A 13,059-nucleotide genomic window follows, 5' to 3' on the forward strand; every position below is an offset into this window, starting at 1 on the left:
GCTCCTTTGGGTTGGTTTTATTATTTTTATTTTTTGATTATTCTATTGCTGTAGTGATTAGGATTTCAGGCAATGAGCTAAAACAATATATTACTAAACTGGCAGTCAATCAGATCACTATCACTTCAAACATCATTTAAGAAGATCTACATTTTTTATTATTTATATAGCTCCATAGTTCATGGTGCTACATAGAACAAATCAAAGACAGATTCCCTGCCCCCTAAGAGCTTACAGTCTAGGCAAGTACAAGAACAACAGGAGAAGATAACACAGGCAGGGGACAGAGTGGGGTAGTAAATGAAAATAAAGACAATTAGATTACAGTCACATGAAAAGCTTATGTTTTTATCTTGGTGAATACAAACTGGGAGAATGAGGTGTTTGAGTAACTTTATTTTAAATTAGAACTAGATTTCAAGGAAGGCCAGAAGAAAAGGGCTTTGAAAATAAATTTCATAGTGTCAGAGGTGCTTGTAGGAAGGCAGAGAGGCAAGACTGGAAGGGAACAGGACACTAGCATATTTGAGGTTGGAAAGAAATTATCTTCTCAGTAAGAGAAGCCAACCTCAGAGACCTTTTGTTTTCCTATACATCTCTGAAATTCTGACAGAAACACAATCACTTTTGTACACATAGTTCTGCCTTAAATATTATAGCCGTACATATTTGGGGCTGCATTGGATAAAATCTTGATTCCTCTTAAGTAGTTTTGACAGTTCTTTCAAAGGAGTTATCCTTTGATATGAAGTTATCATATTTTTTGTTTGTTGACATGTTTGGAGACAAGTGAAGTTGTGTCTGAAGCACTTCATATTTTTCTAATATCCTTAATATAAAAACAATAAACCATTATTTTATAGCATAATTTTTTACCTCTTAGTATGATATTACCTCTGCTCATGATCCCTTTTCCCTGAAAATAATTTTTTATTTTGTAGAATATTAGGGCATTTCTTTTATTTGTAGCTTTGGATTTTGGTGCAATATGTTATTTCCTTCATAAACTATGTTTTTTCAATTCTGAAATATTAACAAGTTAGTGTAGTAGGACCAAACTCTGTTATTTTTGGGGTTTTGAACACTCTGTGGATGAAATCAGGAAAGATTAATGAACAGAGCCTCAAGTAATAATAAAATGAAAGAAAAGGTTATTTCAAATCTATACTGAATTCTTCAACTGAAAATTGAGACAGAAATTTCAGAAAGAAATACCACATATAAAATCTGTCAGATACTCCCTGTATATGTCTGTACTTATGTTTATATAAAAGGAGAATACCATTAAAAAGGCCTGCTGATGTCTATAATTGGACAAATCCTCATTTACTATAAAGCATCAGGGATCTCTTGATTTCGTCCAACCATTTGGCTCATAATTTTCACTACCAGTGCTTCACAAATGACATTTATCAACAACATAAAAGGGGTTTTGTCCCTTGTTTTTGGTTATCTATTGCTATACGACCATATTGAGGCAAGCTGAAGATTTAAATGGTATGGGGTTTGTGTCTTAAAGATTGTAGTTGTCTATTTTCATTGAAACAGACGCAGGGGGCAAAAAAATCCTGTTCAATTTTTACCTCCAATTGTCATCCACCAGGCAGCACCATTTCACTGAGCTATAACTGCTTTAAAAATCTTCTCTAGAGTGACATTTGAGGTATGTCAGAGAAACACCCATCACCCTGTCCTGAGAAATCAGCAGACTAATTAAGCTGTTATGTGAAACCACATAAAGCAGTTATATATGGATTCCTAATCTTTGTGGGCCAGATACTCTCTTGATTTTTGCTGGGCCATCAATTTTAATTACAATATAGAAATTTATACAGCGTGAGAATTTTGGAATTTTGGGAGAAGCCTTTCAGAGGCCTATCAAAACAAAGATTTTTTTTTCTTCAGAATTGAGGGGTTTTTCACAGCAGTGAAAGGAAAATGAAGCTTTTGAAGAAATTGAAAGAAATTGAGCTTTTCCAAGTACAAAACTATCAGTAGTATTTTCTACTTTTTTGGGGGTCAGATCTTTATTAGTCAATTTTTTTGTAAATGTCTGAATACAGAAGTAATTACTAATGCACAACAAAGTAACAACATGAGTTAGTGTATGATTGTTGAAAAAAACCCCATTATCCTACTATGAATCTGTGGAGCCATGCATTTCTATTCTTGATATTTAATATAAATCTCCAGTTACTTTGCATATTTCCCTCAACACTGGAAGGCTAAAATTCTGACCAAAGTCTGAATTAAGCCACTCAACCTCTATGATAGAAGTTTTCTTCCTTGGGGAACTTTGACCCAATAAAATATTTGGGATGTGTTCTGCATTCGCTCTTACTGTGGCTCACATAAAACTTAGTGAGAATTAGTCTTGTGCAGCAAGGTGAAAATGAAATCCTGCTTAATTCAACATCCTCAATTGAGAAAGGAACAGTATGTTTGAATATAATACAGCATTTTATTACATGATTTTACAAATTTTATTGTAAATCATCAATCAAATGCAATAGCCAATTTTTTCCATTCCAAGCCATCATAATTAGGAGTTTTCATTGTGTTATATGACAGTTATTCTTTTCCCCTTAGCGTTTTAAAGAATTAACTTAAATATAAATTATGTAAGTATACTCATTACCAGAAAAATTGTTTAAAGTGTTTTTATCTTCTTTATACTTCAGACAAAGATAATCTGTTCTTTGTTATCACATAAATGGGGGTGAAACTCACAAATATAAGAGAATTTGCTTTCTCAGTCCCTGCTCACAATGGAAATGGCCAGCTCAATCTCTACGAAGATTCATGATAACTGGGTAGTAGACACAAACCTCCCATTTACCCCTAAATTTCATTAAATAACTTCTACAGTTTGGATAATATAACTTATATTTCTGTGCCATAAAGAGGATGATAAGATTAAATTAAGCCCAAGTAAACAACCAATCTCTTTACTCACCAGTGATGTATTATATATGATTATTTTAATGTTTTTGGGGGGTTTTCCTAATTAGTCAAATTATTTTCTTTCCATGTAAAGACCATCTTCATAATCTTTTTTAGCTGACATAACATTCTTACATAGTCCATACCATACATTTCTCGTTGAGATACAAATTAATTTACAGTAGACAGTGGTGCAAGGTTCAGCATCTGTAGGGCAGTATTTCAAAATGTTATGTCCAGGAACTCACCACAGTCAGGACATATAAGTTAGCTTTATAGCAGCTAAGAACAAAATCCTGCAAATATTATCACAATGTGCTATAATGGCTTCTGTCAGAACTCCCAGCAAACTCTCTTGTCACAAATTTAGTGGAAAGAATCATCAGGATAGGGCACTAAGCTGAAGCTAAGTACCAGTACTGACACAAAGTACTGCACATATGTTGCTCAAAACACACAGCAAAACCAAACCAACTAAAACTGACATAAATTTAATGCTTTCTTTTGTACTTTTTTTTTTTTTTTTAATTTGTGCATTGGATTCAAACAGCAAACTGAGTGCATATTAACTTCTATCACAATGTGGTCAAGAGGTCTGTGTCTTTTACCATTTACACACAATTGTTCATGACAGCATGTTATCAGCTTAGTGGAAACCAGGGGTGTAGCATGGTAAGCAGTGGTGGTAGTGCACCTATTTTTTTATATTATATAACTTGAAAATATGTCTCTTCTAAGATTCCTTTTTCATGATAAAAATAGTTTTCACCAAACGTTGGTGGTGCGCACGCACTACCACTCATGCTTGGCATCACACCCCTGACAGAAACACATGTTCTTATTTTGTTGATAAAAAGTATTACAAAAATTTCCATACAAAAACTATTTTCATAGAAATCTTGCATTTCCACAAATAAACCTGAACATTTTTTTTTTTTTGAAAAAAAAAAAAACTGCTCAAGAATTTTGTTCATTTAGTACTGTGACTGTATTGAAAAATGCAGTCCTCCTTTAAGTTCTTGACATTCACTTCTTTTAGGTGACCCATCCCTCTTCCAACATTAGCGAGAATTGCACAGGCTCCATTGAGTTCAATTAGTAGCAGGAACAAGTGTTTCAAAACCCATTCAGGCTAAAATGCAAGCCCTCTATGTGTGAAATACACTGCTTCCCACCCCCCTCCCCTCTTTCCACAATTATAGAAAAGAAAATTAATTGCTTATATCTAAAGGCTGTAAGATACATTCCTTTGTTCTAAGGAAACTTTCCTTCATCTAAAAATTGGGTCAAAATTCTGGAAATATTTTTGTCATTTTTTTAGATCAAAGTTCCAACCCAGCTAAATTATTTTTTTTTTTTTTGTAATTATTATTTACTTAGTTCAGTGTCACGAACAGTCAAAAAAAAAAAAAAAAAGCAGGTGAGCATCATCATATTTATTCTTCTATTTGTGGGATTCATATTTCTTCACTTTTAACATTTCTTCCATCCAGGAAGATCATATCGCCTTGTCCAGATGGTAGTTTCAGTCTACCAGCAGTTACCAACTTTTCTGTGCTGGGAAGTTCAGAAGAGCATATGGTTTCTTGTTCCACTACAGTTCTGAGACATTACTTTTACAAGACTCCTTCTGTGGTTTGTATCATCTTGGACATCTATTCTCTCTTTTCTGGCAACCGTTGAACTTCAAAAGGAACCTGTAACTTCTCACTGAGACTGCATTTGAAACCAGCCACAAAACTTACATGGAACATTCATTCAGAATGGTGGAAACCCATGACAAACAGCGTAACCCTGCATAACTTTGTTGATCCATGATGCTTGTGATTCGAGTCTGGCCATTGCAACTGCTGAGATCACAGAGTCTCTAGTTCATAGACACAGCGGCATGAGGTAACTCATTTTATTTTGCACTTGTTGCATATTTCCACAGGAAACATTCTTGCAAGGTTGTTTGGAAAAAAGACGACAGTTTGTGCTTGGGGTTTTTGGCTTCCCAGCTCTAAGCCATGGTTTCTTTACCTGGCAACCTTCTGTCGTTAAACGTGTGCATGTTGATAACTTCTTCTGTTTTCACAATAACAGGGGCCTGTGGCTTGTGTTTTAGTCGACGCTGACACTTCAGAGACATCCTTAGCTCCTCTACCATGGCACTACAGAAGGACCTCTACAGAAGGAAATAGAGGAACAAGAAAAAAAACAGCTGTAAGAAATCACTAACTGCAACGTCTAGAAGAAGATTCACTGTATTGGCACAGCTGGTCAGTCTTTGCTTTGTCCCAGTCTGAAGCTCAAAGCAAATTTCTGGCCTTATTACATGTGTTACATAATAATTAAAATTACTTATCAAACTGTGATGACTGTAAAAATCACCTTGCCTGTACAATTGTTTTTCTGGTGGATACTGAGTCTGGATGCATATGTTACATAAAACTACTTCAAGCAGATTTTCTGTCAACAGCTTAGCTTTATAGTACAGTATCTGATTGTAACATTCATGTTAGACATTCAGTAGAATCCCCTTAGCCATATTTCAAAATAATAATTGCATTTCTATGTGACATAAGTAAGACTTATTCAACAAAATATTGTTTTAGTATACAAAGTTGATAAAAGTTTATAAACATGAATTCATCTTTAAATACTCTTAAAATCCAGATCCATTACTGAAAATTTATATTTACTCCATTATATATAATATCCTCTGTATATAAACTTTTCCCACTAGTGGTTATCATTTATGGAGTAGGTGTTGCAAAATAAAAAAAAACCAAACCAGCAATTCAGTTTTGTTGAGTTTTACGAAAAGTGTATTATTAAAAAAAGTTTATTAACATTTTTCCATCAATCCTCAAAGTCCTTTTTCCATTTTGCAGTACAAGAAATTTGAAAAGTAAAATAAAATCTCCCTATTCCCTCAGTCTGACTGAATTTTCAGCTACTAATAGCGTGCTAAGCAATTAGCCTTCTCTCAATGTGAGAATTGGAGTATCAAATGACATACGGTAGTAAGGAAAAAAGTCTCACTTTTGGGCTCTGCATCATAGTTTAACTCAAACATTTTGCATCTAATGGAGAAATGTACTAGCTAAATAACACATCACAGAAGCTGTGATGTTAAGCCAAGCCTCTGACAATTGCTCTCAGCCAAAACAAATTTGAGATGTGGTCTAACCCTTTGCATTTTTCTCTCCTAATAGTTAATCTCCAGGCCAGGGAAATGATCAGAAACAAAAAGGCAAATGAACAAATTAAAAACAAACAAACAAACAATTTATCAAACAAGAACTAAAAAAGTCAAAGCATCTAGAATTATTATAACTATCTTGTGACCATTTTTTTATTTTGTTTGGTTAGTGGTAATCAATATATTATTGTCTCATTTGGCCTTTAAATAAAACCCCTTCTTTATTTCTGAACTTGTATCTTCATTATTCATACAAACCTGAAGCTTGAAGATTAGATGCAGAAAATATTTAAGCATCCCACCCTACCTAGTTCACTGGGAACCTAGATTGAAGCTGCATTCATGAAAGTCTGCATTCAGCTTCCAGCCTCCAGGGCTGAAAGGACTCTAAGCAGAAAGGCATTCAGCTTTCCCCATTAAATTTTACAGCTTTGTCATTTGGCAACAGTAGAAATTCTGTGAAACACACTGGTGCTTGGCTTAGTCGTGGATCCTTTTAGAATTCACATTCCAGTTCTCCATGCATGTTTATCAGTCCAATAGGTATTCTCTGAAAGGACCTAGCAAACCAAGTTCCTTAAAAAATGTGGCAACTGCTAAAGAATAAATTTCTTCAGTGCAGCCAGTCGTCAGCTGGAGCATTAGAGCTGAACATCAGTCACATTTAAGTGTGTCAATAAAATAGCATCTTCTGCCAGAGAGATCTAAGCTTGTGTCTCAGTAAACAGCTATAACCTACAGGCATTAGACCATTCCAAGGTAAAGTCACTTGCAGTTGCTGCCTCCTGATCCTGTTCCACTTGGCACAGTAGCAGTTAACAGAGGAAGAGAGAAAGTGAGAAAGGGAAAATGTGAGCTGTTCTGTAGATTAGGGATGAGAGCACACAGCAGCAGAGGGAGAGCTTCAGTGGTAGTTCCTGTTTCACCGAGAACTTCAGTAGGTTTACATAAAATTCTGTTTTGTGCAGAAGAGTGCAAACATGACTTGTCTTAATCAGGAATTAGAACTGAACATGAATCCAAAAAATCCTGAACAAATGCCCTCTTCCCTAATCCTTTGCATGAATAAGGAAACAGGCAGGTGGGAATTGAAGGAAAGGGTAATCTTGCTGTGGGTGTGATACACTTCCTTTGAAACATTTCTTTCTCCTGCTGAGTTTGAAATAAAGGAATAATGCCTACTCAACTTACACTAGAAATTATTTTACCACCTACAACTAAGAAAAGCTTAAACTGTGAGTCCAAAGGAGAAGAAGGTATATTTCTCTGGTTCAGAGTCAAGAACATGTCCTTCAGAGGCAAAAATTTAGCATTTCTGGCTGAAGTGAGCTCTGCAATGTGCACTGGGTTGACATCCAAGACAGCTTTCTTTGTGTGAATGAGGTGGCTAAAATTCCTAATTGAATGGTCTGAATGTAACATGTCAAATGTTAATGCATATGGCATCTTTGCTGAGTATTGTGTAGAAAGTAGAAAACTGTACCTCCTTGTCCTACTACGAAAGAAAATATTCAACTCTCTTAGACTCCCCCTCTTTTCTACTAAAGTTCTGTTGCTTAACATCAAAACTGCCATTATGATTATGGAATAGAAATTAATCCTGAAATATTTTAAAAGGGCAAGGTTTCATTTAGTATTTCATAATGGCTTACAGGCTAAATTTCTACGGCTTGAAGATCTTGGAATTTCCACTATGTTAGGAACCTAGCATATAAGTCAGGAATTTCATAGGGAATCCATTAAGAAGTAAATGGTGCAACTCAGCACTACACCACTTGTAGCCATTATACAGCTCTCACCTCTGGAATTAAAGACTTAGCTAAAACATTCTGAGAAACAAAATCCTTCTAAATTTTAAAATTATGCACTTGCTCTTAAAACTTTCAAGATTGTGTCCCTTTTCTCTCTTTTTTTGCCAACATGTCTGAGAAGAATGCCAAATTAGAATAAATCCTTTTCAAGAGGAATCAGTCCACCAAAACCTTTGCAAAAATCTGCAAAGGGTATAAATTTTTAGGTAATATCAGTAGGGAATGGATTATAACCAACGTCCAAGAGAAGAAAAGATACATGTCAACATTCGTAAGTATCTTGAAAATGAGATCTCAAGAAACTTGCCAACACATTTTATCTGAGAATTTTACCTGGATATGAAAACTGATTAAAAGAGATATTTCTGAATGGCTGACAGTCTTAACAAAGCATATACCGTAACTTTGAGACAGTTATTTTACATAAAATATTCTTCCATTGTATGTCTTCAAATTATTTTTTATAAATTATTTATGGTATCTTGTATGTGCATATGGTAATAAAAATATTGTTTCTGATTAAGAGTATTGTTAAATATTTTCTGTTTGTTGGCTTGTTTCAAATTTCACTCATTGAAATAGTCATGTATTTTAAAAATATTATTTCAAGGCTATGTAAGTTTATGATCCAGATCTTTTTTCTTTTTTGGGTTGTATCTGAGAAATATAAGGAAGTGTTTTCATACATATTAAAAAAGTCACATTCAATAAATTTTAGAAAGTATTTATAGTTCACTTTTTAATTGAAATTAATTTTTTTTTTGTCTAATTTCAATTCCAATCTCTGTAGTCTCCATTTTTGATGCCATTAAACTTTGTGTTCTTTCACTGTTAGGATTCAATTCTTTGGAATAATAAGACATGAAAACAAGAAAAAGCTCTAGAATATTTTTTATCTGACAGAGAAAAGAATGATATGATTTTAGAAAAGATAATCCAATGTCTTGATCCTGAATTCAACTGCTAGGGGAAAACAGCAAAATATTTACAGAACTGAAAGGATACATTTCAAAACTGTTGTCCATCACAGAACTGAGCACTTCAGTTTATATTACAAGACTCCACTTAATTCAAAGAAAATAATCTCTTGCTCCCAACTTACCTTCCACACAGTAGGCATGTTACAAGAGCATCAGTTATTATCAATCTTTCACTAACCCTTACAAAACCATAAGTTGTCTTCTTAAATGTTACCAGAAAGTAAATGCTGCCTTCAAGTCAGATATAATCAAATGCTAGAAGAATTTAAGGACAGCATACAGCTCTCTAAACCATAGTGTGCATAAGTGCATCAGTTTTGTTGCAGCATATCATGATAAAACATTGCCAAAAAAAGTGCACAAAAGATAATTTTAATCAGAACTGCAGGTCTTAGCCTTCTAACACAAAACAATTTTGAAAAAAGTTCGTTATAAGGTGAATAAAGAAGTAACAGACAGCTCTGATATTCTTTGCCACTGACATCTCACAAGTCATGGAGAATCAAGATAAGAATTTTGCAAAATGCTACCACTGCTTACAAGCTGATTAGACGGCTTGTGCATGGCTTTACTGCATGAGAAAAGAATTGTTTTTTCCACATGTGTATTAATATGAAAGGTAGATAATACTTACACTGCTTTCATTATTTAGCTTCATGAGAATTTAGAAAGGTAATTAGAAATCATAGTAGCATTTGTTAGACACATCATTATGAGACTATCACCTTAGATTTTTCTTTAAACAGTCTAAAAAGAGCAACAGGAAGAGAGAACAGCATGCTTGCAACACTCTAAACATTCTAGTTAAAGTGGTTAACTAGTCAGTGTGTTTTAAATTAAAAAATCTCCAATCACTGGTTTGTATTTTTTCCTTCTTTGATGACTGTCAATATTCAATAGGATTTAAGATTTACTGAGTTCATTACTTCCAGTCTTGTCTGTCAGACATTATTCGAAGATTTGTTTAATTATCTTAAAGCAGCAACAGCAGTAATCCTGCATTATCTTGTGCTATGGGTCATTGTTCTAGCATCTAGGAGGACATATCAATCAAACCGTTTTTTGTCTTGAAGTTAGTTGAGAATGAATGCACAATCCTATCCTGACTCTCCCTCCTAATCAGTTTCTGATTCCTATGCCACTCCTTCAGGGATTTTGAATATGTGTATGGAAAATCTGTCAGTCTTAAACCCTCTAGACAGAAAAACAAATCCGATCAAAATGTTGGCTTAGGACCACAAGAGATGAACAATTAAAGAGAAAATAACCTCAGAAAAAGTGAATCATATATCATGGTAGTCAGAGTACAAGCATTTCAAAGTTGAAGTGTACTTGTAATTAGATTTTTAGGTTGCTTAGTTATATACCTATTCTTAAGCATGACTGTAGATTGAAGGTTGCACATATATATGTGCATACTATACATATCTATACATGCATAATATAGTTACCTTAAAAATATTTTGCCACTAACTTTTCTGAGGCAGTACAGTTTCAATCCATAGCAAGTATAATGCACAAGCACACTTCAGACTAAATTCACACCAATTACCTGAACATATCACCAATATATTCCCAATTTTAGATTAAGAAATTATTTGGAGTTTTGGTAGAAATAGAACGAGCAACCAGTTTAGGAAGTTATTTTCAGACAAAAATATATGTCACTTGTATGAAACAGAAATTTCAATGCCCACTCAAATGATGACAATAATATCAAACAAAGTGAAAAATTTAATTCCACAGATAAAGCTTTGTGTTCACTGTAGTATCTACAAAGTCACCACCAGTAGAGTAGTTCCAGACAGCTTGATGAGGCATGAGGTGCTTTATCCTGTAACTGAATGCTGGCTGTTTCAAGGACTTTTGTAGCTATTTGACAGAGAGGATCAAAAAAAGTCTGATGGGACTGACCCTTCCTGTAACAAAACAACACTGAAACAATTTTCTGCAGGCTGAAGTGCTCGCTGAGTTTAAGAGTTATGACATGAACTTAGATGACATACAGGACCTCACTGCAGGCCACTTCTTGTGTTTATTGTGTCTCCCAGTGGGACAATAAAATTCCAGCTTGCCTTAAATAAATTATCAACTGGTGTCAAAAAAAACCCATATAAAACAAACAAACAAAAAAACCTCACCAAAAAAGATACAGCCACTCTCAAATTCTAAAATTTATTTCCTAACAGAACAAAATGCACTCTGGTTGATGACAGAGACTTTCAGGAAAGCAACACTTGAGTTCATTTAAAGTCTTCTGAAACTATTTTCCTTGTTTTTAGCCTGACAGCTACCTTTCTGTCTGTGGTTGATGGGGAACTTCTATTAGTGCAGAAAGCTTTTTTCAAAGTGGTTTTGTTTAGCTCTGCCAGCAGCCCTTCCAGCCATCACACTGACCATGATGTTTTTCTGACTCACCTGTGGACCTAGGCTGGGGCAGAAGGGATTGCACTTGTGTGGTTCCACTCTTTCCTCTCAGAGAACTCCCAGAGGATGGCATAGGGCAATTGCTCATCAGCCCCGAGGGCTCTCTCTCATGTAGGATTCCACAAGGTTTCATCCTGTCATCTCTCCTTTCAACATGTATATGAGGCCACTGAGGAGATAACGAAATAATTTGGGCTGTGGTGTCATTGACACACAGATGATACACAGTCCTACTCTATTGTCAGACCAGGATGGTGCTGTCATTTTCAGCTTCCAGTGCCTGGCTGAAATAGGGGGGTGATGGCAATTTAATCCCAGGGAGACAGGTGCTGTGTTGGACAGGTAAAGGCAAGCACTCAGAAGATATCTTCTATCCTCATTTTTCAGTTCAGCCTCTTCTGGAAGAGGCTGACAGTCTCACATTTCTCCAGGTTTGGGTCTGTGTTTTCAAACTCAGAGTGGCAATAAGTGCTATTTGTCATTAGCATTTCAGTCAGAGATAATAATTTCCGCTGATGTAAACCTTGTCACACCAGTCCAGATCTTCTTGCAGAACATGGTACTGCTGTCTCGTGTCCCTGGACAATGGCTACACATGACTGGTAGGTGTTTAACAAGGACTGAGAGCCATTAATTATACTTCAGCCATGTAGCTGTCACTGGGAAAATAAATAACAGAATATATGGCACTGCCTAACTGGTTTAGAACAATAGCCATTGCAATGTTAAGGGGTGTGTATTTTGCAATCACATCTGTGCAGATATTTCTCTGCCTTTTCAGCAGAGGTGATACTGCTCTAGTCAATCCCCTGAGATCTTGCATTCTCAGCCACAGGATGTGGAGGTTCATTCAGCTGTTGAATCATCTTTGATCCTACATCTAAAGTCATTCTTTTTGTCCAAAGAATAACAGGTTTGTTGATCATCAGGCATGGTGAAAGGAACTGATGATGAGATGTAATTAATGCTTTGTAGTACCAATCTATGTGGATTAAAATGCTTTGTATAACATAATTTGAAAATAGTTAATTTTACAGAGATGTTTTAGAAAATAAATATAATCTTTCTTACCTGAATTCTAAACAACTTTTTTTTATAAAGTTTGCTCAGATTAAGTCCTCTGTACTATATTCACTGTAAAATTTATACTAGTTTGATAGTTCAGTGTGATAGTATTAACTTAATGAGAAATTTGGCATGGCCTCAAACCATATTGAACAGAGAGAGACTATTAGTATTAACTTGATGCCAAAGATTTCTACTGTTTTGGGAGCAATGTTATAGTCACATTGCAGTACATGACATAAAAAGTTTTACCACCCAATTCTCTACAATTAAATGCTTTCATCTGACAGTCAAGGATATTTTCTCAATCTAAAAGGTAGTAGGATGTGCTTGTTATTTTGCTGACCTTTACAAAAGTCAAAGTAAATAAATCAGCTGAACTAAACTATATTTGCTACTACATTTAACTATAGCAGAGCTGATCAATTAAAAATCAGAAGTTTAATAATTTATAATAAAATATTATTTGCTAAGGTATTATTTTGAGGAAGACAATTAAAAATTATTAGAAACACAAATGTTTTATGATCTGACATTTTTTCCATTGGAATGAAAATATATTTTTATCAGAGGAGAAAATAATCATATAATGTGTCTCTTCTTTCTACTGATGAGTGAAAGTGAATCATATTTGCTAAAAAGTAAA

General features: G+C 34.7%; 1 protein-coding gene across 2 annotated transcripts in view; it reads right to left on the reverse strand.

Moving 5' to 3' along the window:
* Positions 1-300: 300 nt before the first annotated feature.
* Positions 301-13,059, reverse strand: part of GRIK2 (glutamate ionotropic receptor kainate type subunit 2) — a 364,036-nt gene continuing 351,277 nt past the window's right edge. For both annotated transcript variants that reach the window (XM_005518233.2, XM_088052479.1), the window contains one exon: positions 301-5,110. In XM_005518233.2, the coding sequence (XP_005518290.1) occupies positions 4,946-5,110 (165 nt within the window). In that variant the 3' untranslated portion in view covers positions 301-4,945. The remainder of the gene's footprint in view (positions 5,111-13,059) is intronic.

Source organism: Pseudopodoces humilis, chromosome 3, assembly GCF_049639895.1.
Source record: "Pseudopodoces humilis isolate 2021_Gansu_Grassland_sample_001 chromosome 3, ASM4963989v1, whole genome shotgun sequence".
NCBI classification, from domain to species: Eukaryota; Metazoa; Chordata; class Aves; order Passeriformes; family Paridae; genus Pseudopodoces; species Pseudopodoces humilis.